This window comes from Aureobasidium melanogenum (genome assembly GCF_000721775.1).
Source record: "Aureobasidium melanogenum CBS 110374 unplaced genomic scaffold scaffold_16, whole genome shotgun sequence".
NCBI lineage: Eukaryota > Fungi > Ascomycota > Dothideomycetes > Dothideales > Saccotheciaceae > Aureobasidium > Aureobasidium melanogenum.
The window spans coordinates 130839-152364 of record NW_024470068.1 but is presented as its reverse complement, the minus strand read 5'-3'; the positions used below and the strand labels follow the sequence as shown (position 1 = coordinate 152364).

The 21526-nt window shown below is 50.7% G+C and overlaps 9 protein-coding genes across 9 annotated transcripts; 4 read left to right on the top strand and 5 right to left on the bottom strand.

Moving 5' to 3' along the window:
* Positions 1 to 30: 30 nt before the first annotated feature.
* Positions 31 to 1996, top strand: M437DRAFT_52430 (uncharacterized protein; the record flags this gene model as incomplete). The annotated part of the gene is made up of 2 exons (XM_041022353.1): positions 31 to 1202; positions 1258 to 1996. The coding sequence occupies 2 exons, from the start codon at positions 31 to 33 to the stop codon at positions 1994 to 1996; spliced, it is 1911 nt and encodes a 636-aa protein (XP_040878136.1).
* Positions 1997 to 2450: 454 nt separating this feature from the next.
* M437DRAFT_52448 (methylenetetrahydrofolate reductase-like protein) lies at positions 2451 to 4590 on the bottom strand (the record flags this gene model as incomplete). The annotated part of the gene is made up of 4 exons (XM_041022357.1): positions 2451 to 2664; positions 2721 to 2887; positions 2939 to 4435; positions 4498 to 4590. The coding sequence occupies 4 exons, from the start codon at positions 4588 to 4590 to the stop codon at positions 2451 to 2453; spliced, it is 1971 nt and encodes a 656-aa protein (XP_040878135.1).
* Positions 4591 to 5088: 498 nt separating this feature from the next.
* M437DRAFT_86007 (IF4E-domain-containing protein) lies at positions 5089 to 6268 on the bottom strand (the record flags this gene model as incomplete). Its single annotated transcript, XM_041028382.1, has 3 exons — positions 5089 to 5290; positions 5347 to 6171; positions 6228 to 6268. 3 exons carry the CDS (start codon positions 6266 to 6268, stop codon positions 5089 to 5091), a joined length of 1068 nt encoding a protein of 355 aa, XP_040878134.1.
* A 966-nt stretch (positions 6269 to 7234) lies between these two features.
* Positions 7235 to 8740, bottom strand: M437DRAFT_52772 (putative tRNA methyltransferase subunit GCD14; the record flags this gene model as incomplete). The annotated part of the gene is made up of 1 exon (XM_041022414.1): positions 7235 to 8740. The coding sequence occupies one exon, from the start codon at positions 8738 to 8740 to the stop codon at positions 7235 to 7237; it is 1506 nt and encodes a 501-aa protein (XP_040878133.1).
* A 419-nt stretch (positions 8741 to 9159) lies between these two features.
* On the top strand, positions 9160 to 11659 carry M437DRAFT_76683 (uncharacterized protein; the record flags this gene model as incomplete). The annotated part of the gene is made up of 3 exons (XM_041026671.1): positions 9160 to 9304; positions 9358 to 9474; positions 9528 to 11659. The coding sequence occupies 3 exons, from the start codon at positions 9160 to 9162 to the stop codon at positions 11657 to 11659; spliced, it is 2394 nt and encodes a 797-aa protein (XP_040878132.1).
* A 591-nt stretch (positions 11660 to 12250) lies between these two features.
* On the bottom strand, positions 12251 to 12714 carry M437DRAFT_10421 (electron transfer protein; the record flags this gene model as incomplete). The annotated part of the gene is made up of 2 exons (XM_041018563.1): positions 12251 to 12519; positions 12570 to 12714. Coding segments are annotated over 2 exons (414 nt in total), but the record flags the coding sequence as incomplete, so codon positions are not given.
* A 322-nt stretch (positions 12715 to 13036) lies between these two features.
* On the top strand, positions 13037 to 14592 carry M437DRAFT_86003 (uncharacterized protein; the record flags this gene model as incomplete). Its single annotated transcript, XM_041028381.1, has 2 exons — positions 13037 to 13911; positions 13959 to 14592. 2 exons carry the CDS (start codon positions 13037 to 13039, stop codon positions 14590 to 14592), a joined length of 1509 nt encoding a protein of 502 aa, XP_040878130.1.
* A 1386-nt stretch (positions 14593 to 15978) lies between these two features.
* On the top strand, positions 15979 to 17840 carry M437DRAFT_76680 (Arylsulphatase; the record flags this gene model as incomplete). Its single annotated transcript, XM_041026670.1, has 2 exons — positions 15979 to 16764; positions 16824 to 17840. The coding sequence occupies 2 exons, from the start codon at positions 15979 to 15981 to the stop codon at positions 17838 to 17840; spliced, it is 1803 nt and encodes a 600-aa protein (XP_040878129.1).
* A 1733-nt stretch (positions 17841 to 19573) lies between these two features.
* M437DRAFT_67488 (ras small monomeric GTPase-like protein RasB) lies at positions 19574 to 20330 on the bottom strand (the record flags this gene model as incomplete). The annotated part of the gene is made up of 2 exons (XM_041024949.1): positions 19574 to 20194; positions 20253 to 20330. The coding sequence occupies 2 exons, from the start codon at positions 20328 to 20330 to the stop codon at positions 19574 to 19576; spliced, it is 699 nt and encodes a 232-aa protein (XP_040878128.1).
* Positions 20331 to 21526: the final 1196 nt, after the last annotated feature.

Here is a 21526-nt window from a genome sequence, read left to right as displayed (position 1 = left end):
TAGATCAGTGCTGTCTGACATCGCGCCACTATGGGTCCTGAGAGCGCCTTGCCGTGCTCACCTGAGTTCGAGAGCCCAGAGCAATATGTCGACTCCTTGCTGGATTTTATTGCATCTTCTGAATTGTTGCATGCCCTCTGTGGTGGTGTCCATGTACTTGACTTCTTCACGCGCAAACCGGATCTTTATACCTTGGTGATTGAGCCAGAATGGCGAGACTTTTTCCGAGCACACGACATAATGGACATTCTGGATCTACTCATGCGGGAAGACCTGAACATTTTCAACTCAGAAACGAATTCTTGGAGAGAAGGTCCTGTACCGCCGGAATCTTTGTTGCAATATATCAAGCAAATCAGAAGGTTATCACTTCGACGGGAACACACGCCAATCAACAGAAAAGACCGAAAAGGAGCCAACGGACCAAAAACTTCACATACACTTGCCCGTCAGGTAGCCGTCGGCATGAATGTCAAGAAAATCCACGAAGTTGATAATTTCTGTCGGTATCTTGACAAACTGACTACTGAAATTGCCGAGTCTACGAATCAGGAGATTACACATTTGGTTGACTTTGGAGCTGGCCAGAATTACTTGGGTAGAGCGCTGGCATCGGAACCATACAACAAACACATTATCGCTTTGGAGAGTAGAGCACACAACATTGAGGGAGCGAGAAACTGGGATGTGCTTGCCAAACTAGCGCCAAAGCAACAGACCATGGTAAACAAGAAGGAATGGAGACTTCAGCAACAAGCACTTGCCGAACAAGGCATTTCCGAGAAAGAACCGCAAAAACAAGATCTCAAAGGAGAAAGAGGGTTTCGCGCAGAAGCTCCTGCCGAAGAAGAAAAGCCTGCACAAGCAACTCTCAAGATCTCAAATTCAGGAGTTGGCAGCATCCAATATGTCGAACACTACATAAAGGACGGCGACCTCTCACGCGTAGTGCCTCAGATTGTAGATCAGGATGCTGTACGAGAGAAGGTGACCTCAGACCTCGAGACCGCCACAACAGAAGCACCACCCTCAAAACAGATTCCCGACAATTTCGTCGAGGGTAACCTTCAACTTGACAACTCGATCAAGGCTCAAGATCCTCGCCTTCTCATCATATCTCTGCATAGCTGTGGTAATCTCGTCCACCACGGTATCCGCTCTCTCCTACTCAACCCCGCCGTTTCTGCAGTGGCCTTAGTCGGGTAAGCATCGACCACAACGACTCTTTCACTGTATAACGTACTAATTTCAAGACAGCTGCTGCTATAATCTGGTGACAGAACGTCTAGGCCCTCCAACATACAAGCTACCATCTCTAAGATCAAATCACCCTCGTCTAACAGAAACCTCCGAAGCCCATGACCCGCACGGTTTCCCAATGTCCTCACGCCTCTGCAACCAAGACACATCCAGTGGAAAGGGCGTCCGTCTCAACATCACAGCCCGCATGATGGCCGTCCAAGCACCCCAAAACTGGGGCAAGAGAGATTCAGAGGATTTCTTCAAACGCCACTTCTACCGCGCTTTGTTGCAGAGAATCTTCATGGATAAGGGTATTGTACCTGCTCCAGAGCCCGCGGATGTGGAAAACAACAACGGAAGTCCTCTGGGTTGGTCGGCTGGTGGAGGCACTGCACCCATCATCCTCGGCTCACTGCGAAAATCGTGCTACGAATCTTTTGTAGCGTACGTCCGAGGCGCTCTCGAAAAACTCATCAACGACCCCACTCGAGGCGAGTTGTTCAAGGAGAAGATGTCTACAATGAGGGACGAGGAGATCTGTCAATATGAATCAGACTTCAAGGAACGAGGCAAAGAGTTGAGTGTCATGTGGAGTTTGATGGCGTTCAGTGCTGGAGTCATCGAAGCTGCTATCGTGGTGGATAGATGGTTGTTCCTCAAGGAGCAAGATGAGGTTGCTGATGCTTGGGTGGAGCCGGTGTTTGAGTTTAGACACAGTCCAAGGAATTTGGTCGTGGTTGGAATCAAGAAGTAGAGTTAGAGATCTAGAGAATCAGCCCTGGCTAGATCTTCAACAACCCGATGAATTTGCAATCTTCTAATGTAGTGGAGGCCGATGCACACTCATGACCGTTGACGCAGCCCTTGACGATGTAAGGACATTTCGAGCTGTCGGAATGCACGATATGCTTTGATAAAAAAGAAAACCATGCCCCTCGCAGAACGCCACATAGGGGAAGGAAAAAGTCTTTTATTATCACAGTCCCAATACCAAAACATATCATGCATCTCAATCATATCTACACTGTAACAAGTTTTGGCACACGGAAAGGAAACAGCACTCTGAAGAACGGAAAGAACGATGTCTTCCACTTCAAATTCGTAGTAGTTGTATACAGAAACAAAAGAATGTTCCTTCCAAACATGGCTGAAAGTATATGTGCTTCTCAAAATTCCCATATTCAATTCATTCTCTTGCTATTTCGGAACTATGCATCCAAGAGCATTTGCCATAGACCGTTTGTTTCGGTGAAGTCGTGATGGATGATGTTGACAAGCCAGTAGTTGTCTCTGATGTCACGCAGCAGATTTGCTGATGCCGAGCGAGGTGGGTATACGTGTCGCCATTCGGTCCAGATGCCAAAGGCTTCTTCGGCCCAGGCGCGGAAGGAGACGGCTTCGATCATGGTCGGTGTAACGATTCTGTGGATGAGTTGTTAGCCGGATGAATACACACAGGCTGTAAAAATATTACGCACTCTTTGCCAGTGAAGCAGCCCCAGGTGACTGGGTTCAAGCTTTCCTCATCTGCTGCTTGGAAGTCGCCCTTGCCGTTGCAGGCAAAGTATGTGACCTGGTCGTCCTTGTCCAGCTTGGCGCGTAGTCGTGTCCAGTCTTCGTGTGAGCAGAAGAATTCAACAAAAGGCTGTCGATTATGTCAACAATCATGGTCCTGCCTCAGAACTTCAACACATACCTTCTGGAAGACAAAACCACCAGGTGGTCCCCAGCCAAAGATCTCGTGATCGCTGCGGAAGCCGTTCACACCAGGTTGAGAGGCAACTGTCCACCAACCCTTCTGAATTAAACCAGTCAACTCGTTCTTGATCGTCGCAGTTTCTGGGTTGAGACCTTCTTCACTCCATGGAATAGCACTGAGCTCGCCGCGAACATGACGCTCGAAGATGCTTGTGATATCCTTGGTGTCGACAGGGTGACCCCACAACTTCAATGCACTTGGGATCGAGACATGCAAACTGACACCGTAACCATCAATCTCACCATACGCCGGACTGCGAGCATCACCCCATCTTCCGTTGGGGAAGTCATCCCATGTTGCCTCTCGTCCCAAAGCACCTTCTCCTTCTGAAATTGCTAGAGCGTCTGCGCGAGATGGTGGGTCCTCGCCTGGCACACCGGCCTCGTCATCGAAAGCTTCGAACGATGAGCTTCCATGAGATGCTGACCTCGTGGTCTTGTCGACAACGACGCGGTTTTGAGGTGCAGAGTTGGCGAGCGAAGATCTGCGGCGTGCCTTTGCTTTCTTGTCGCCGTTGCCGTTTGCGACTGGAGTGTCATCGTCTTCTACCGCGCTAAAGTCATTGGCTGCACCGATCAGCTTGCAACGCTCTACAATATGTGCGACAGCCTTCTCCAGGTTGAGTGTGTAGAAGTGGAATCCTTTGGGTCCGGGTGAGGGGCTCTTTTTGAGTGTTTCAACCATCTCGCTCAGAATGTCGACACCAGCACGCTTGACAGCTTCGTCATCGTTCTTGATGGGTTCCAGTCTGTTGGACACCTCGCAGGGAAGGTTCGCATGACTCAGTTTGGTGGTTCTCTTGAGGATTTGGTAGCTCTGAATGGGCATCAAGCCGGGAATGATGGGGATGGACTTGAAAACACCGCTCTCGTGCTGTCTTAGCATTCTCTCGTAACCTTGATATAGGCTAATGTCGTAGAAAAGTTGTGTCATGAGGAAGTCGGCACCGGCCTCAACCTTCTCGACCAGGTAGGGCAGATCGTAGGTTGCATGCTGGTGCTCGGGGTGGGATTGATCAGAGTGGCCCTCTGGGTATGCAGCCACACCAATACAGAAGTAGTTTCCGTACTCTTTACGAATGTATCGTACCAGATCCACAGCCCAAGTGAACTCTCTGTTGCTGTCATCCTCTTCCTGGTTCTCCAGCTCGTTGGATCTGTATTCGTCGCTTCTCGGGGGATCGCCTCTTAGGGCAAGGATGTTTCTAATGCCCAGAGCTTTTGCTTGTTCCAAAGTCTCGTCAATAAGCTTGCGTGACATGTTTGTGCAGGTCAAGTGTAGACAAGTGGTGAGACCCAATTGGCGTTGTGTCATCTCTGCCAGAGCCAGTGACTTTGTCGAAGTACTGCCGCCGGCACCCCATGTTACATTGACGAACAGTGGTCGTAGTGAGTGTGCCATACGAGAGAGACGGGCGTGGAGGTTTGCGAAACCCTAGAGGCCAAATCAGATTTCTGTTTCCAGCACCTTTGCTGCCCCTCATGATCGCCCCTCACCTGCTGCGTCTTTGGCGGAAAGAATTCCAGAGAGAAATAGGTGCTGTCATCTGGCAGCGCAGCAATCTTGTCGACAATCCTGTCCGACGCCATCTCTGATGTTGTTGCGTGCATGTTTGCTCGTGTGACTGGGCGACAAGTCGAAAAAACGCGAGGACAATGTCAAGATGCGCATGATTCGGCAGTTGATCTTTCTTAAGGGTCCCTTCCGATACCGCCAATTTGTGGAGAGTCGCGGACCGTTCGTCATATCTACTACCTACGCATATCCCCAGCCGGCGCTTCTTTACTGCTTTTGTTCATTTGACGCGGTCTACACCAGCGACCGTGTTTTCGCACCGCTTGCTGGTGCTGAGACCTGTACTTTTACATTGATTGAATGCCCCGCCTCATCTGCCGTCCACCTGAATGGCCGATCCCCGCGTTCGAGGTGCCAATGCATACCTGCTATCCCTGTTCCTCCTTGGATGCCCCACGCGCACCACCCGAGAAAGCAGCTTTCCTATCCCAAACGCTCCACTTAGGTATCAGGTAATCAATGCCTTAAAATACATGCAGCCCAAGACTGCCATAACGTCGTCATATACCGCTTCATGATGCTGCCGCCTTCTCCTGCTCGCCCGTGCCGTTGCCCGTCGAGCTTTGGTTCTGGTTGCGGCGTCTCTCGCCGTGGTGGCCTGTCTTTTCTTGACGTGCCTGATCAATGGCGCTGCGTTGAGTGATGCTGTCATCATGGCTTTTCCAAACCATGTTGGTGTCTGCTGGCAGAGACAGGACGCGCTTGATGGTTTCCCTGAATTAATCTGTCAGCACCCATGTCTTGCTATCACATTGCCTCACAAGACCTACCGAATCTTGACGTTCCTGCCACCGTCGTTCTTGGTCCAGATGCTGAAAACATCCTCGCCACTGCGCACACTAACAACTGCACCACAAACCTCCTCACCAGCCTCGGCGAACTGATCTCCGATCATGGCCAAGAGCAGATCCTCCCAGTAGCGGTCTGCCACTCCCTTCTTCAATCTTAGAATCCACTTTCCTCCCTTCTTGTTCTCCTCATCCTCCCAAACAGGTCTGATGCCGTCACGGAAGAAGTGGTAGTCTGACACGGTAGGAAGTCCAGAGGGATGTTTGAGGTGTGAGTAGACCTGCCAGAATTGTTGTGCTGTTGAAATTTTGCACATAGGTCTAGTAGATTTTTCATAGTCTGAGTTCTTGGACGTGGGGGGTCTGTACCAGATGACCCATGTGTACTTGAGCGGCCATGGGCTGTCATTGCCCCGTGCTGCCGGCTCTGTTGATTGCGAAGTGGTAGGACGAGGCGTTGTGACAGGCGCAACCTTTCTGGAAAAGCTTTTCTTCTCATCGCCATCCTTCTTCTCGGCCGAGTTGGCGGTCGTGGGTGTGCCAGCGACAGCTTTGGCAAAGTCAAATGCGGTGCCGGGTGTCTTGGGTGTCTTTGTTGCAGAACCAAATGAAGCAAAGGCGCCTGAGCCCAGACCGAAAGCGCCAGAAGCTCCAGTAGTGGGCGAGGAAATACCACTAGTACTCAAAGGCGTAACAGCGTTGAAAGGGTTGTTGCGACCATGGGAGGATGTGCTGCCGAAGCGTTTCGAAGACGTGTGGCCATCATTACGGTCTGACTTGTCCATCGACAGGGAAAGTTTACCAACACTGCGCGAAGACACGATTAGCCAAGTCCGGGAAGGAAGGGATAGTGGGGTAGATACTTTGTACGACGGGACCAAAGGTTGTCTCTGTCCTTGTCCATTGCGACGACTGCTAGCTGTAGAAAGGATGCGGAACAGAGGGGAGCTTCGGATGGAAGAGAAGGCTAGCTGGGCAGGCTGGACAAGGACGGAAGGGTGTAGTGGGCGCGAATCTCAGGCGGACAAAGTCAAGATAGAGAAAATTGTGACAAGCTGGCGCTGCAGAGGATGGTATATGGCGGTGATGTGGTCGACTGAATTTTATAGCGTAGCTTTGGATGCAACAATGTTCGATGATCGGATGATAGCTGAATGGAGAGCGTCTTCTGAATGGTAAGGAATAGCGCGTGAGGTGGGTGTTTGGTGAGCTGTGGTATCGAGTATTTGCTTGATGGCCCTCGCAAGTCGCCGTCGGACGCAGAACTGTCGCAGCTCACGCCAAGCATGCACGGACCTTGACGTATTCTTTTCACTACAAAGAGAAGTCGCTCTCTCTTCTTTTCTTTCTCAACCAAGACCACCAACTCAAATCATCGCCAGCCGGTCAAATGCTCTACCTGGTTGGCGACTCCGATGCGTGTGTCGAGATTGATCCTACCCCACTTTTAAAACCGTCTTCACGAGGGCCCCTTCGTGGTGGCTCCCAGGACATGGCGACGACCTACAAGATGGGACACCTCGACCATTAAAGTCTATAGTTTTAACAAATGTATGTCTCCCTTGTTTTCACGTCTCTTCCACTCCCTTTGCAATGATGATCAATCTTGAAATTGGTAATCGCACTACCAGCGCAGCCGCAAGACATTCCTCAGGATGATCTTGCTGGTTGTGCATGTCGATAAATGGCTTGACTGAGCACCCATAAGAGTCATGTCGCTTGATCCATGAGGTTTGTCCATGATTGACTGAGACATGTGTGATTTACAGAAACCAATCAGAGAAACACATCGATATGCAAATCGCAAGAGGTATTTGGTTTGGTCTTTGTGAATTGCTAGTCATCAGATGCGGCGTATAACGTCTATGATCTACGTCTTCTTGCTCTTCTTGTTTCCTTTCTTGCTGGTATCTTCCGTCGAGACTTGGCCTTCCGTACCCCATTTCTTCCTCAGCCTCTCCTCTTGCTCTTCATTCCATTCCCGTGGTAGGACTGCAAAGACCAAATAACTTGTATGCGTCTTGATCTCAGGCTCGGTTCTGTGCACCAGTCTTCCTTCCTTGTATGTCTTTCTCTCTTCAGCCTCTTTCTTGATACGTTCGAGTCTTGCTTGCTTGCTCTCAAAATGGCTCGCCGGGTGGTCCTTGTTGCTGGGACGAGGTTTAGGTTGTCCGTTGGCTTCGGCCACTACATCAGCCTCCTTGACAGCTTCGTGCCATTCCTTGAATCGGCCCTCGACTTCGCGCAAGCGGTTCACGGCTTCGTCTACAGTTGCGGCTGTAGCATTTACACCGCGTAGACCTTCTTCATGTAGACCGACGCGTTCTCGTCGCACATCGATGCGTTTTTGCATGACTTCGACCATCTGTATTTCTGTCCAGCCAAGACGGCGCAAGGCAGCCACTGTGGCAGTAACCTGCTCAATGCAGGGACTGAAAGTGCAAAGGTGAATAGGGACATTGGGGTTGAGAGGAGAGATGAAAGGTTCGGTAGGCTCTTCTGAAGGTGTTTCTGTTTCTGAAGGAGCATTAATATCGGCAGAGTCTGAAGAAGCAGAGTTGGCGATGATTTTGGCGGTACGAGCTGGGAGACGTTGACGGGTTAGATTCTTAAGTGCCATCCAAGGAGCAGGGAGATCGAGGAAAATTGCGTCGGCTTTGGGAGACTTGTTCATGGGATCTTGTTCGTCGAGGAGGAAGCCATCAGTGTATACATCGCGATGTGTCACGCGGACGAGGTCATCAAGGCCATGAGCACGAACTTCGTCCTGCAGACCAATGGCACGCGGTTCATGGTACTCGAAACTGCAGACGCGGCCATAACGACGCTTCTTCGGCGAAGGCTCTGACGAGGTTTGCGAAGGGTAGCCGTTGAAGACGGCGCGTGCTGAGGCGTGCGTGAACGAGCCTGAACCAGCGCCAGCTTCGATGATGGTTTGACCAGGACGAACTTGGAGTCTTTGCAGGATATAACTGGCGTCGGGAGTGTAGACGACCTGGGTACGATGGGGCAGACTTATGGTCCAGCTCTCGGGGGTGGGTGGTAGTAAGTGCACGAAGCCTGTGCCAGCCTGGATGGCCTCCTTGGGTTCTGTGTCGTCGATCTTGCGCTTAACGCCACCACGACCTCTTGAACCAGTGTCGACCTTTGAGGCGCGGACTTGTGTACCCCATGGAATATCTTTCAAGGTCGAGTGTGGGAATGAGCCAAAGCGGGTATTGGTGACAGCGCCCTCTGCGTAGCCATCGTCGGCGGTCGACTTGAGGACGACAGGGATGAGTTGATCGCGTTTCAAATGTAAAATTGCTAGTGAGCCGATAGAAGCGGCAGCTCCGGCCTCCAGAAAGGGCGACGGCTTGAAGTCTGAGGCGGCCATTGATGTGTTTTGGCGGGTCGAAGAGAGCAACATTATTTTTCTGACCGAGTTCGAGATGCGCCAAGGATTGCGGAGAGGTGGTGGGGCACTCCCGCGCCGACCAGCGAGCGCAGCGACAGGCAGGAAGTGCAGGCGCAGGGTCCACGAGAGCTTTCTAGAGTCGAGTGTGACTCTTCGCTCCTTCTCTCTGCAACATCACAAGGAGCTCGTCGATGCTCAGCTGTTTCCCATCGTCTGCGCCTCTGCTTCGGATACCTCTTCGCCCGCCTGTTTCGTTCTCGCGACCTCTCCGTTCTGCGACTTCTGTTCTCGCGACACAGTCATTCTCGGTTTTCCATTTTACAGGACGCCCACCAGTTGCCAGAACTCCGACTCGCGTGTTTCTGTCCACATCGTCACCACATCGTTCAAGAGGGAAGATGGCGACGGTGCAACCACCATGGAACCCTCCTCCAGTCCCAGCTGGAGAAGCCACAATCCCCAAACTAAAGCTCTGGAACTCATTGACTAGGTCCAAGGTTGATTTCGTGCCTCTGAAATCGGGAAAAGTTTCGTGGTATAGCTGTATGAATTGCGACAAGGTTAATGCTGTCAGTATTTTACTGACGAGACGGCAGGCGGTCCAACTGTATATGACTTCTCTCACCTGGGCCACGCGCGCAACTATGTCAGCTTGGATATCCTCAGAAGAATCATGACACATCTGGGCTACGATGTGAACATGGTCATGAATGGTACCGACACACATGACCCCATCTTGCTGCTACATGTCTAACTCTCCGCATAGTGACCGACGTAGATGACAAGATCATTCTTGCTGCCCGTCAACAACACTTGCTGTCCAACTTCATCAACAAACACGACAACATTGACACTGACGTCCTCGACACCACAAGTACTGCTTTCAAAGCATACGTCTCAAAGAACCTGTCTCTTTTGCCTGAGGATGTCTCACCTTCCGATTACACACAAGCAGTAGAAAAGGCCTACGGCCATGTCTTACAAGGCAAGAACTTGGCCAACGATGGTGCTGCCCCTGGAGACAACGAAGCGAAGGTCAAGATGCACATCAAGACAGCTTCCACTGCTGCCGAAGCTCTCGTTGCTCAGGCTAACGCCTCCGACTACTACGCCAAGGCCTCTGGTGTCCTTCTGCCTTACCTCGATGCTCAATTTGGTTCCACCATCGATGCCAATGACCACGCTCTGTTCAACAGCCTTGCAAAGAAGTACGAGAACTACTTTTTCGAAGATATGACTGCCCTCAACGTTTTGCCCCCTTCCACCATCACTCGCGTTACCGACTACGTTCCCCAGATTGCAGATTTCGTCAAGCAGATCCAGGACAATGGCTACGCTTATGAGCACAATGGAAGTGTCTATTTTGATGTTGAAGCCTGGGAAAAGGCAGGCGGCGTCTATGCTCGTCTGGAGCCCTGGAACAAGGCCGATTCTGCGCTTCTTGCCGAGGGTGAAGGCTCGCTAGCAGCCAAGGGTACTTCTTTCAAGAAGTCTCCAGCAGACTTTGCGTTGTGGAAGGCATCTAAAGCAGGTGAGCCTGCTTGGAACAGTCCCTGGGGTGCTGGACGTCCTGGCTGGCATATCGAGTGCAGTGCTATGGCTTCTGACGTGCTCGGTTCGCGCATGGATATCCATTCAGGTGGTATAGATCTGGCCTTCCCACACCACGATAACGAACTCGTCCAGTCAGAGGCCTTCCACTGCTCGTGCCCGGCCGAAAAAGACAGCACATGGGTCAACTACTTCCTTCACATGGGTCACTTGGGCATCTCTGGCGCAAAAATGTCAAAGAGTCTGAAGAACTTCACTACTATTCGTGAAGCCCTGGCCAAGGGAACATGGACACCTCGTGGCCTGAGAATCGTCTTCCTTCTCGGAAACTATCGCGCTCCTTTGGAAATTTCAGACTCAATCGTACAGATCGCTTCGCAGTGGGAAGACAAAATTTCGAACTTCATGCTTAAGGCTCTGGACACAAAGATCAACCCAACCCAAGGGATAGTTGACAGCGACACTGGTCTGTCACCCGATGGCCCTCTGAAAGAAGCACTCCAATCCGCCAAGATCTCTGTGGAAGATGCTCTTTTGGACTCATTTGATACGCCGACAGTGATGAAAGTTCTCTCGGATCTGGTCACTGCATTCAACTCCGAGACTGGTGTCAGCGACGAAGTGACGATTGAAATTGCCAAGTACATCACGTCTATTGTCACAATGCTGGGTCTTGACGCCAACCCACCTGCTCATGGAATCTCGTGGAGCGGCATCGAGGTCGATTCTGACGTTGCACCATTCGTGTACCCTCTTGCAAAGATCAGAGATGAGGTACGAAAACAGGCCATTGCAGGTACCATAGACGCACCCGCTATCCTCAGCCACTTTGACGCCGCCGCACTTAAGACACCACCAACTACAAAAGAGGGTGCTGCAGCTGCCGAGGCTACAGTCGGTTGGCTGAGCAAACTCAACGACTTGATCAAGAGTGAGGCAGCTCCCAAGGCATACATGCCCCTTTGCGACGAACTCCGAGACACCACTCTTTGGAACCTGGGCATCTATCTCGAGGACCGCGCCAATGCACCTGCTCTCGTACGTCCCTTGAACGCATCTCTTCGTGAGGAGCGCGCGAATCGCGAAGCTTTGGCCGCCATGAAGCTAGAAAAAGCAAAGGCAGCAAAGGAAGCTAAGGAAAAGGAAGAGCGTGAGAAGTTGGAGAAGGGCAAGTTGTCTCATTTAGAAATGTTCCGCACGGCCGAGTTCTCAGAGTGGGATGAAGAGGGTCTTCCGACGAAAGACAAGGAGGGTAAGGAAGTCGCAAAAAGCAGGAGCAAGAAACTCAAGAAAGACTGGGAGAGACAAAAGAAATTGCATGAGGCTTGGATTGCCGCAACTAAATAGAAAGCGAGACCTTCAGAGACGATGTTTGGAACCTCTTTAAAATACATGCTTTGGATCGATTGAATCACTCAAAAAGCACCTATTATGCCAGACGGGTCTCAGCTCCAGCCTCCTTCTCTTCAACTAACGGTACCTTTTCAACGATGTCCACTGCTTGATAAAAGAACGCGGTCAAGGAAGCAAGCTCTAATACAACGTCACTTCGTACTTTGCCTTTGTTTTCCTTTGCGGTTTCTTTCTCTCCTCGCACTGCAAGATGAACCCACGGTAGGAGCCTACATCAATGAGGTGACCAAAATGGCACAATGTATAATTATCGGAAAATGTATAGGAAATGTTGCAAAATAGGAAAACCAAGGAGTCATGCAGCCATATCTATCGTTCTTCGGGTTCGAGCTGTGTCCAGAGATGGCCGTGAGTGGATAGGTATACGAGAATGCACTACTGTCCCTTGTTGGTTGAGGTTTGGCGGTGGAAAATATAAGGTCTGATGAAGAGAATAGATATTTTGAACAACTTTTTATGCTTCGAGATGTGTTAATACAGAGGGAGAATGGTTATATACAAACTTGATCGATGTTCGTGATATGTCTATCGCTTGGCGAAATCGCTGGCCTGCAGGTTTCTGGTCATGGTAGGGAGCTTGACGACCAAGCCATCGAGTTCCTTGGACATCTTGACCTGACAACCCAGACGACTTGTTTCTGTCAGACCGAAGGCCAGATCCAGCATGTCATTCTCATCGTCATCGGGCTCCTCCATCTTGTCAAACATGTCCGGGTCTGAGACGATAACGTGGCAGGTCGAGCATGCACATGAGCCGCCGCATGCGCCCTCCATTTCGAGATCATTGGCTTGTGCTGGAGAAGGGTCAGTGATGATTGGAACTGTTAATTTGAAGCAAACACACCAATGTCGAGCAGGTTGTCGCCGTCGGCTACTTCGAAAGTGTGCTCATCGCCCTCCTTGTCGATGAAAGTGACTTTGCGCTCCTCGCCGGGCTGGGGAGGGTCGAGGTGGCCATGCAGTAGGGATGACGAAGAAGAGAATGGTCGCGTTGAAGGGAATTTTGTGGTGGAAGCGATTGAGAGGCGAGTTGGTTGGTATGATGATTGCGGGATGGCGGATCTAAGCGGCGACGAGGTCGAGAGGGAAGGGCGCAGCGAGCGCTGTATTAATCTAGCGGCGCATCTGGAAGCGGCGACGGACATTGTGACAATGCAAGGAAGGTGCAATCGTAGACACAATGGGTGACTGAGAAAGGAAAGTGTTGGTGATGACGGAAGTCAAAAAGTGGTCAGCAGCGAAATGCGGGATTCTGGAGCTTCTCCGACCACGGCGGTCTTCTACCAAATACCTCGATATACACACACAACCATGGCACATCCAGTACAACTGTCGACCTCGCGCGACACGCCGAACCCTCTACGACCTTACTACCGTCCCCCCTCGATCGGCCTGCCGCCTGCAGACGTGAACGCGACAAGCTCCACGCCTGGTCCATCCAGCAGCCTGGGCACTTCAGCTCGCCATGTCTTTGACGACCTCGACTATTCCTCATTCCTGAACGATGGCGACTCGGCTTCCGTCGCCGACATGGGCCGCAAGGTCCTCGATCAAGCCTTGTGGAAATACACCTCGGTCCTTCTCGCACAGCCCTTTGATGTTGCAAAGACGATTCTACAAGTCCGCCTGGCTACTCAGCTCGATGCCGAATCCACCTTGAGACGAAGAACCTCTGCCCGCTTTGCTGTCGACCAGTACCCCCCGAGCGATGATGAGTCGGACCCCGATGAGCCCAGCTACTTTACTCCCACCAAGCCCACAAGAGCGGCCGAGTCTGATAGATCTCGTTCTCGTCGTCCTCGTACCCCGCCCTCACGTTCGTCCAGAGACCAGTCGCCTGCTCCACATGTCTTGCAGCTACGAAGACCAGACTCGGTCATGGAGGCCCTATCCCAGCTATGGCAGCAAGCTGGTGCTGCTGCTATGTGGAAGGCTACTAATGCCACCTTCATCTACAACGTTCTGCTCAAGGCTGTCGAGGGCTGGACCCGGAACCTGCTGTCTGCTCTGTTTGATCTGCCTGACCCTTCGTCTTTGGCTTCTGTTCCCGCAGAGGTCGTTGCTGGTGCAATGGGTGGTCTTGATCTTGCAGACAGTCCCTCACCCCTGGCCTCTTTAGGCATTGCAGTTGCTGCCTCGGCCATTGCTGGTCTCCTTCTTGCTCCTCTTGATCTTGTCCGCACGAGGTATGCAACCATCTATCTCTATGGCTTTCGCATGCTGATCCTTCTAGACTTATCCTTACACCAACCAATTCACAACCGCGTGCAATTCTACCAAACCTCCGCCTCCTGCCGAGTCTCACAGTTCCTACCTCAATCTTCCCCATCACACTCCTTCACTCTACGCTTCCTACTCTTTTGAGCACCAGCACTCCGCTCGTCCTTCGCCAATACTTCCGCATCGATCCACTCTCAACACCAGCCACCTACTCTCTTGCCACTTTCCTTACTTCAACTACCGAGCTCTTCCTCAAGCTTCCTCTCGAAACCGTCCTTCGTCGCGCCCAAATATCTCACCTCAAGTCTTCTCACAAACACGCATACAACAAAGCTGCGATGAATTCATTCCGCGGTAGCAAGTCTGTCAGCAGCCCAGAAATGGACACAATCGTTCCTGTCGGCCCCTACAAGGGCGTGTTTGGTACTGCTTGGAGCATCATGAAGGAGGAAGGCATTCGCGAGCAACCCCCACAGAGCCGCATGAGTACTCCCGCTAGACCTGGTCTGATACCGCAAAGGAGAGAGAAGAAAGGACAGGGTATTGGTGGTCTGTGGAGGGGATGGAGAGTTGGCATGTGGGGTCTGGTTGGTGTTTGGGGTGCTTCTGCCCTTGGAGGTGGTGGCAGAACTGGCGGTGAATTCTAGAAGGGTTCTATCCGTCTGGGCTCATTTCCACTCTCTTCTCGATTGTCCCCTGTACTCTACTCGTCTTGATTTTGTCTGTGTTTTACTGGCGAGGCGTTTGGGAAAGGTTGTTGCATTTTATGAGAACAAAAACCATCCAACTTTTATCCTTTCCAATGTATTATTATGACCCTACTATCAACTCTAGGCTTCAGAAAGATTCAATCCCACTTTGGCCAGCACTGCACAGACTCAAACCTGTGAGGTTGGAGGGACCCATTTGAGGAGACCGTGCCAGGGTCGCCCTTGGCCTGCGGTAGAACTTCGGCTTGATGTGAGCTCTCCGTACAAAACCGAAAATCTTTGCTGCGCTCCTTCACCACAACATGCGACCGACACTCATCTCTGAAGCGCATCGATCATGGTTTGCCGAGGCGTGTGTTATATGAAACAGATGATGCTTCCACGACCATGATAGATGCGCTCTGGAGAACCATTTGGTGCTTGGCCAACTCGCGACAACCTATCGTATGGTAAGCTCCTTCCCTTTCTCTCTTTTCTCTTTGCCCAGCAAGTCAAAGCTCAACATGATGATTATCCGGTTTGGAGACCTGTTCCGATTCTCATGACGGATGCTTTGGACTAATCTGACAATTTGTTTTTGACTTGCTTTCTTCTGTCATACTTTCGAATGGAAGATTGAGAAGACAAAAGTGCTAACTTATGCGCTTTAGATAATTTATACACGATGGATCACATATGAGAGTTGGGTTGAGGAATGAGATCGTAGTATAAGAATAAATGTTACATACTTTTCACGCATTTATCTGGAGCTTTTGCGAATGTCGAACCGTGATATCATTCGTCCAATTGTTGTAGCATCGAAGAAGCGTTCATATTTTAGGGTTGTCTATCTTTGAGAGATGTCTACCATCACGATTCTGCAAAAGCTGTTGGTAGATGGTGATGAGAGGAGATGGTTTTGGTTGCCAACGACGTGCTCACAGCACGCGACACGCGAGGGTGCTTGCCTCGCATCTCGTGGAAGTCCAGATTTGTATCGTGATTAAACATCATGTATATCTTCCCTGTGCTGTAGCTTCAGGTAAGTATTTGAGCAGGATGGATATCGAAGTCAAAAGCATGTTTGAAGCATCCAGTAAGCGCGAGTGTGCCGTTGTCAACAACCACCGACCGTCCACGAATACGATTACGCCATCGCACCTCATGCATTGAGCTCACTGTTTCAAGCAATTGGTGAGGCGAAGCCGGCTTGAACTTGTTGAATCGAATCACATGTGAGCAACTGTTGTTTTCGTTCTCGACAACCGATCAACTTCCTCGAAGCGTGTCACTGCGCTTCCAACCCAACTGCAACGCAACCGAGGTCATCCATCGACACGCGGGATGAAACTCAATCTGCTCAGGCTATCAGCATGGGCTGCTCTAGCCAATTCGGTGCTGGCCAAGCAGCCAAACATCCTCTTCATCATCACTGACGACCAGGATGGACACATGGGATCGGTCGAGCATATGCCTCTGCTCAAAAAGCACTTAATCGACAAGGGAACCTCTTACGAAAACCACTTCTGCACAATTGCCATCTGCTGTCCTTCAAGAGTCAATCTCTGGACTGGAAGAGCTGCTCACAATACCAATGTCACTGATGTCGGCCCGCCTTATGGAGGTTACCCTAAGATCGTCAAGGAAGGTATCAATGATGACTATCTTCCTTTGTGGATGCAGGCTGCTGGATACAACACATATTATACCGGCAAGCTCTGGAACGCGCACACTATCAACAATTACGACCAGCCTTTTGTCAAGGGCTACAATGGCTCTGACTTCCTGCTGGATCCTTTCACCTACGATTACTGGCACGCAAGAATGACCAGAAATGGGGAGACACCAAAGGACTACTCGGGTCAATACTCGCCCGATGTGGTGGCTGACAAGGCGTATGGCTTCCTTGAAGAGGCCATCGAAGGCGATGCCCCTTGGTTTGTCACGGTCGCACCTATCGCTCCTCACAGCAATATTGTTGCGCATCCACCTAGCGGTCGTCTAAACGAACTCGAAGTGCTCGCCCCTGGTGCCGTCAATAAGTTTGCGATTCCTGAATATGCTCCACGTCACGCACATCTGTTCAAGGATTACAGAATTCCTAGAACTGAAGACTTCAATCCTGAAGAGGTACACAAGAAGCATATTCCGAGAGAGACGAGAATAAAAGCTGATGACTGAATGAATAGGCCAGTGGAGCAAGTTGGATAGCTCAACTACCCAGACTCAACGACACGAACATCGAGTACAATGATGAGTTTCAGCGTGCTAGGCTTCGCGCACTGCAGTCAGTCGACGAGATGATTGAGCGTTTGGTCAATCTTCTCGACTCTAAGGGTGTCCTCGATGACACTTATGTCTTCTTCACCACTGACAATGGTTTCCATGCTAGTCAGCATCGCATGCAACCCGGCAAAGAGTGCGGCTACGATACTGATATCCACATCCCATTGGTTGTCCGCGGACCAGGCATTGCTGCAGGCGCAACCAAAGACATCGTAACTTCCCATACCGACATGGCACCGACCTTACTCTCTCTTGCCGGCGCAACTCGCAACGACTTTGACGGCTTAGCCATACCCATACTCGACAACAATACATCGCCTCGCGGCGAACACGTCAACGTCGAGTTCTGGGGCATCGGACTGCCAGAAGGAAAATTCGGCATCGCGGAACCACACGGAGGACTCTCTTACGCAAACAACACATACAAAGCTTTGCGGCTCGTAAGCGCCAATTACAGTCTCTACTACTCCGTTTGGTGCACTGGCGAACACGAATTCTACGACTTGCACACTGATCCATACCAGATGCACAATTTCTTCGCCGATCCAAAGTTAGCAAGGGATTACTCCCTCGCTGGTCGTTCATGGCAGCAATTAATCTATCGTCTGGATGCTCTGCTGCTGGTTCTCAAAACATGCAAGACGACCACTTGCATCAAACCATGGTCTTCTCTGCATGACAACAGCAGTGTAGAAACACTCACGCAAGCACTAAACCCAGAGTTTGATGCTTACTACATCAAACACCCCAAAGTAGGCTTCTCGTCTTGCGAATTGGGGTATATCCCAGAAGCAGAAGGAAACGTCGATCACATCCCCTTTGCTGCTGCGGGTGTGGAATGGACACTCGCGGCCGAGCAACCCGCACTAAAAGGTCAGGAGCCTTTCAAGTACAGAGGCAGCTGGAGCGATTGGGTGTGATTTCGTTTGCAAGGAAGCAGATTGTCAATCTTTTCGAACGGACTACTGCAAGTAGATATCCGAAAAATCCGATATCCGAGCAAAATGCAATTGTGATATCGAAACATTACCCTTTTGTGATTAACATGGCACATCTCTCTGTCCCAATGACCAACACTGTAATTTGCTCATCGGAAAACCTTGTCTGTAGATTCAAAAAGATAGACAGGCAAAGAATACCGACCAAGAAAATTGTCATCACAGAAAGCACATTATTATTATTGTCAACCCGTTCGTATGACGAAAACAAAGTTTCACTGTCAAAGATCAGGCAAAATTGCAAAAGATTAAAAATGAGAGTTAAACCCGTACAATCGTGTTTCGAAACGTGGGCTTACAAAAAGGTAATATACTTGAAGGTTACCCATGACTCGTCAATGGCAATGTCAGATGTTTTGTTTGGGGTCCAGAAATAAATTTTTTTGGAGTCGTTTTTTCTGTTTTTGTTCCTTGTTGGAGATGTTTTTTTTGTTGGAGAAGAGAGTTGGGGTCAAAAAAGAAAAAGAAGATTTGACATCAGAGTTGTTTCAGAACAGAGTTTTGTTACATCCCGAGAGAGTTGTCATTGGTGATTGCTGCTTTTGGATGATCCGTGACGACGAATTGTTGTTTGAAGCAGTGATCGTCTTGCTGCGTCGTCGTGTTCGTGGTTGTCCAGCACAAGCGGGACGGGACTCGGAAGACAACCCTTTTCCTGCACCACGCCGAACAGGCAAGAAGAAGAAGATGGTGATCACGAAACATAAAATACAAGTGCGATGGAAACCCTTGGATTTTCCATCGAATACAGGTGACAAGAGATGAAGAAGAAATCCAGATATACAATTGGGTTTTGGTGTTTTTTCAGATAAGACCTTTTTTTCCAAATCATACATACCCCGAGCAGTATCCAAACCTTTTTCCCTTATCCCCTTTTTTGTTTTGCTTCTTCTGGCACACACCGGACAGATAAAGAAATTGTTACGCCTTGAGCACCTCGCTGGACAAAGATGACGATAAGCATCGAAAGAAAGGAAAATTTGGCGGCTAGAACAACAGCGATGATTGCACATCACTGTACAAAGAGAAACATGTCCTCGAAAAAAAAAAAAAAACGTTTGTACATAGAAGTGAAATGCGAACAGACCTCCTCTTGTAGCCTTAGCTGATCCGGACAGGAGCATATAAGGTCGAGTCGCACATACAGCGACATTTTGTAAAAGGCGACATGCAGTGCAGTGCAGTGCAGTGCGTAAGAAACATCAAGATGGAAAATGTCATGAGATTCCGCATAAGCAGGAGAGAACCGTCGGTAGGACGGAGGCCTGTCATGGCTGACAAAGTTGGACAATGAACGGTGAGGCTCGAAGCAGGAAGCAAAGATCGGCAGGAAGCCCTGCTGGCACCAACAGGGGCTATAAACAGCTGAAGGTGAGTTCGTCCATGACCCTGGGCACTTTGGTTGACTTGTTAACGAGCCTGGTGTATTGTCGGGCTCAAGTCCGTGGTATCGATGCGGAAAAGTTGACGAATCCAAAACTTTCATCAAGTGCCATGCCGAGAAATAGAGAGAAGGGAGAGGTATGATGGTCGAGGGAAGAAGTCGGTCGTCGTCATGGCGATGGTAAAGGCAAATGACATGGTCGAATGGAAATAAGGCTCTGCGAAGTCATATGGTCGTCGTGATAAGGCGCAGAAATGAACAAGGTTGGCGCTCAGAGAATAACACACTTTCCGCCAGATCGTTTAGACTTTTTGACAGTTCCGCCACTGCCACCAGTATGCGAACGTCCAGAGTCTTTCTTGCGGTCACCGCTTCTTCCACCAGAAGAGTTGTGTCTTTGGCGGCGTAGTTGACGGACGACATCGTAGAAAGCCTTCTCGACATTGACGCAGTTCTTAGCTGAAGCCTCGACGAACTCGCAGCCCAGCTCACGAGCGAGAGCAGCGCCTTCTTGGGTGGATACCTCGCGCTCGGTGACACGATCACACTTGTTTCCCACAAGCATGACGGGAGCAGGACCAGATGATGCGGGGGCGGAAAGACTGGGTGAGCCAGGGTAGGTGGGTGAACCGGCTTGTGCAGACTCCTTGACGCGTTGGATCTGGCTGTAGAACTTCTTGATGCGCTGGAACGAGGCGCGTGAGGATATGCTGTATACCAGGACGAAGCCTTCACCATCGCGGATCCACTGGTCTCGCAACGAGACATACTCTTCCTGGCCCGCTGTGTCGAGCACTTCGAGCATGCATGATTGGCCGTCAATCTGAACCTGTTTGCGGTATGAGTCTTCAATGGTGGGATCGTAAGTTTCGACAAAGTGATTCAGACAGAGCTGTGCATGTCGTCAGCGTTGGTGCTCGCATTCCTCAGAGCGGCAGGTTAGCACATACCTGGATGGTGAGGGCGGTCTTGCCGACACCGCCGTCTCCAAGCACGACCAGCTTGTACAAGGTCATTTTTCCCGCCATCTTGAGTGGTGAGATGAATGCAGGCTAGAGTTGCGGAAGGAGTAGGTGTAGCTGTGGTGCGTCGTGTGCGAAGGATCTGCGAAGCTCAATCTCGGCGGCGGGCGGTCGAATGCTGCAGCGGTCGGACAGTTTTGGCGCGCGTGTACAGGATCGTTAAGCGGTGCAGATGGTCGATCAGGCAGTAATGGGATCGAGAACAGCAGACGCGCAGCAAGCAAGGCAAGAGCAGCAGCAGCAGCAGCAGATGAGAGCGCTGGCACTTGACAGATACAGGGATATTGTTCTGAGGCTGTAGCTAACGCACGTAAAGACGCCGGGGCCAAGGCTTCAAGGGGGGGCGGCAGGAGCGAAGGCGCAGGATGATAAAGCCAAACGGCAACGGCAGCAACAAAAAGCTGGGTATATCAGCAGCAGCAACAGCAGCAACAAGAGAGTCGTCGGGGCAGGTGCGAACAAAAGACAAACGATGGAGGAGAAGAGGGTCTTGTCGTTAGTTAGCCTCGCTCGACTCAGCTAGCAACTACCTAGCAACTAGCACCAAGAGCTTGTTTTCCCTGAAAGCAACAGCAACCCACGAGCTTTTGCTGCACTCGCAATTGCACTTGCAGCCCGACCCGAACTGACCCAAAAGTACCTGTGCGCGCTGCGGGGGTGTTCCACTCTCAGCAATTCAACCCAACTCAATTCTTTTGTCCCGGAGCAACACGGCGGCGCCTTCTGCCAACTGCTGCGAGACCGCAACGCTTCACCTGCCTCACTCGAGCAGCCAAGCACTAAGCATTCGTCTCCACCGTCCGCTTTGAACCTTTTTTTCTTCACGAACGCGTCCACTGCATTATCTGTCCACATTGTTCCGACATGCTCAACCTAATGGAATCACACGAGCTCCTTCAACGCTTCTCAAGCCGCCAGCCATCCTTGCTCTGATGGCTGACCGAGAACTGCTGTTTGTCGTCTATTAGAGTTCAATGCCTGTCTCGTCCCCAATCCTCCCGCCTTTCGACCATCGTTCAATGCTCTGGCGTGGAACCCTGATAAGCTAACCGCTCTGATCCCCGAATGAATATCCTCTCCTAACCACTGTGGGACCTTGAGAGTACCACTCTTTGACCACTAAACAATCACCCGGTGGCGTGCTACCATCGTCGTGAGCACTGCCATGCCCACCACTCTCGTTTTGACTTTTGAGTCTCTGC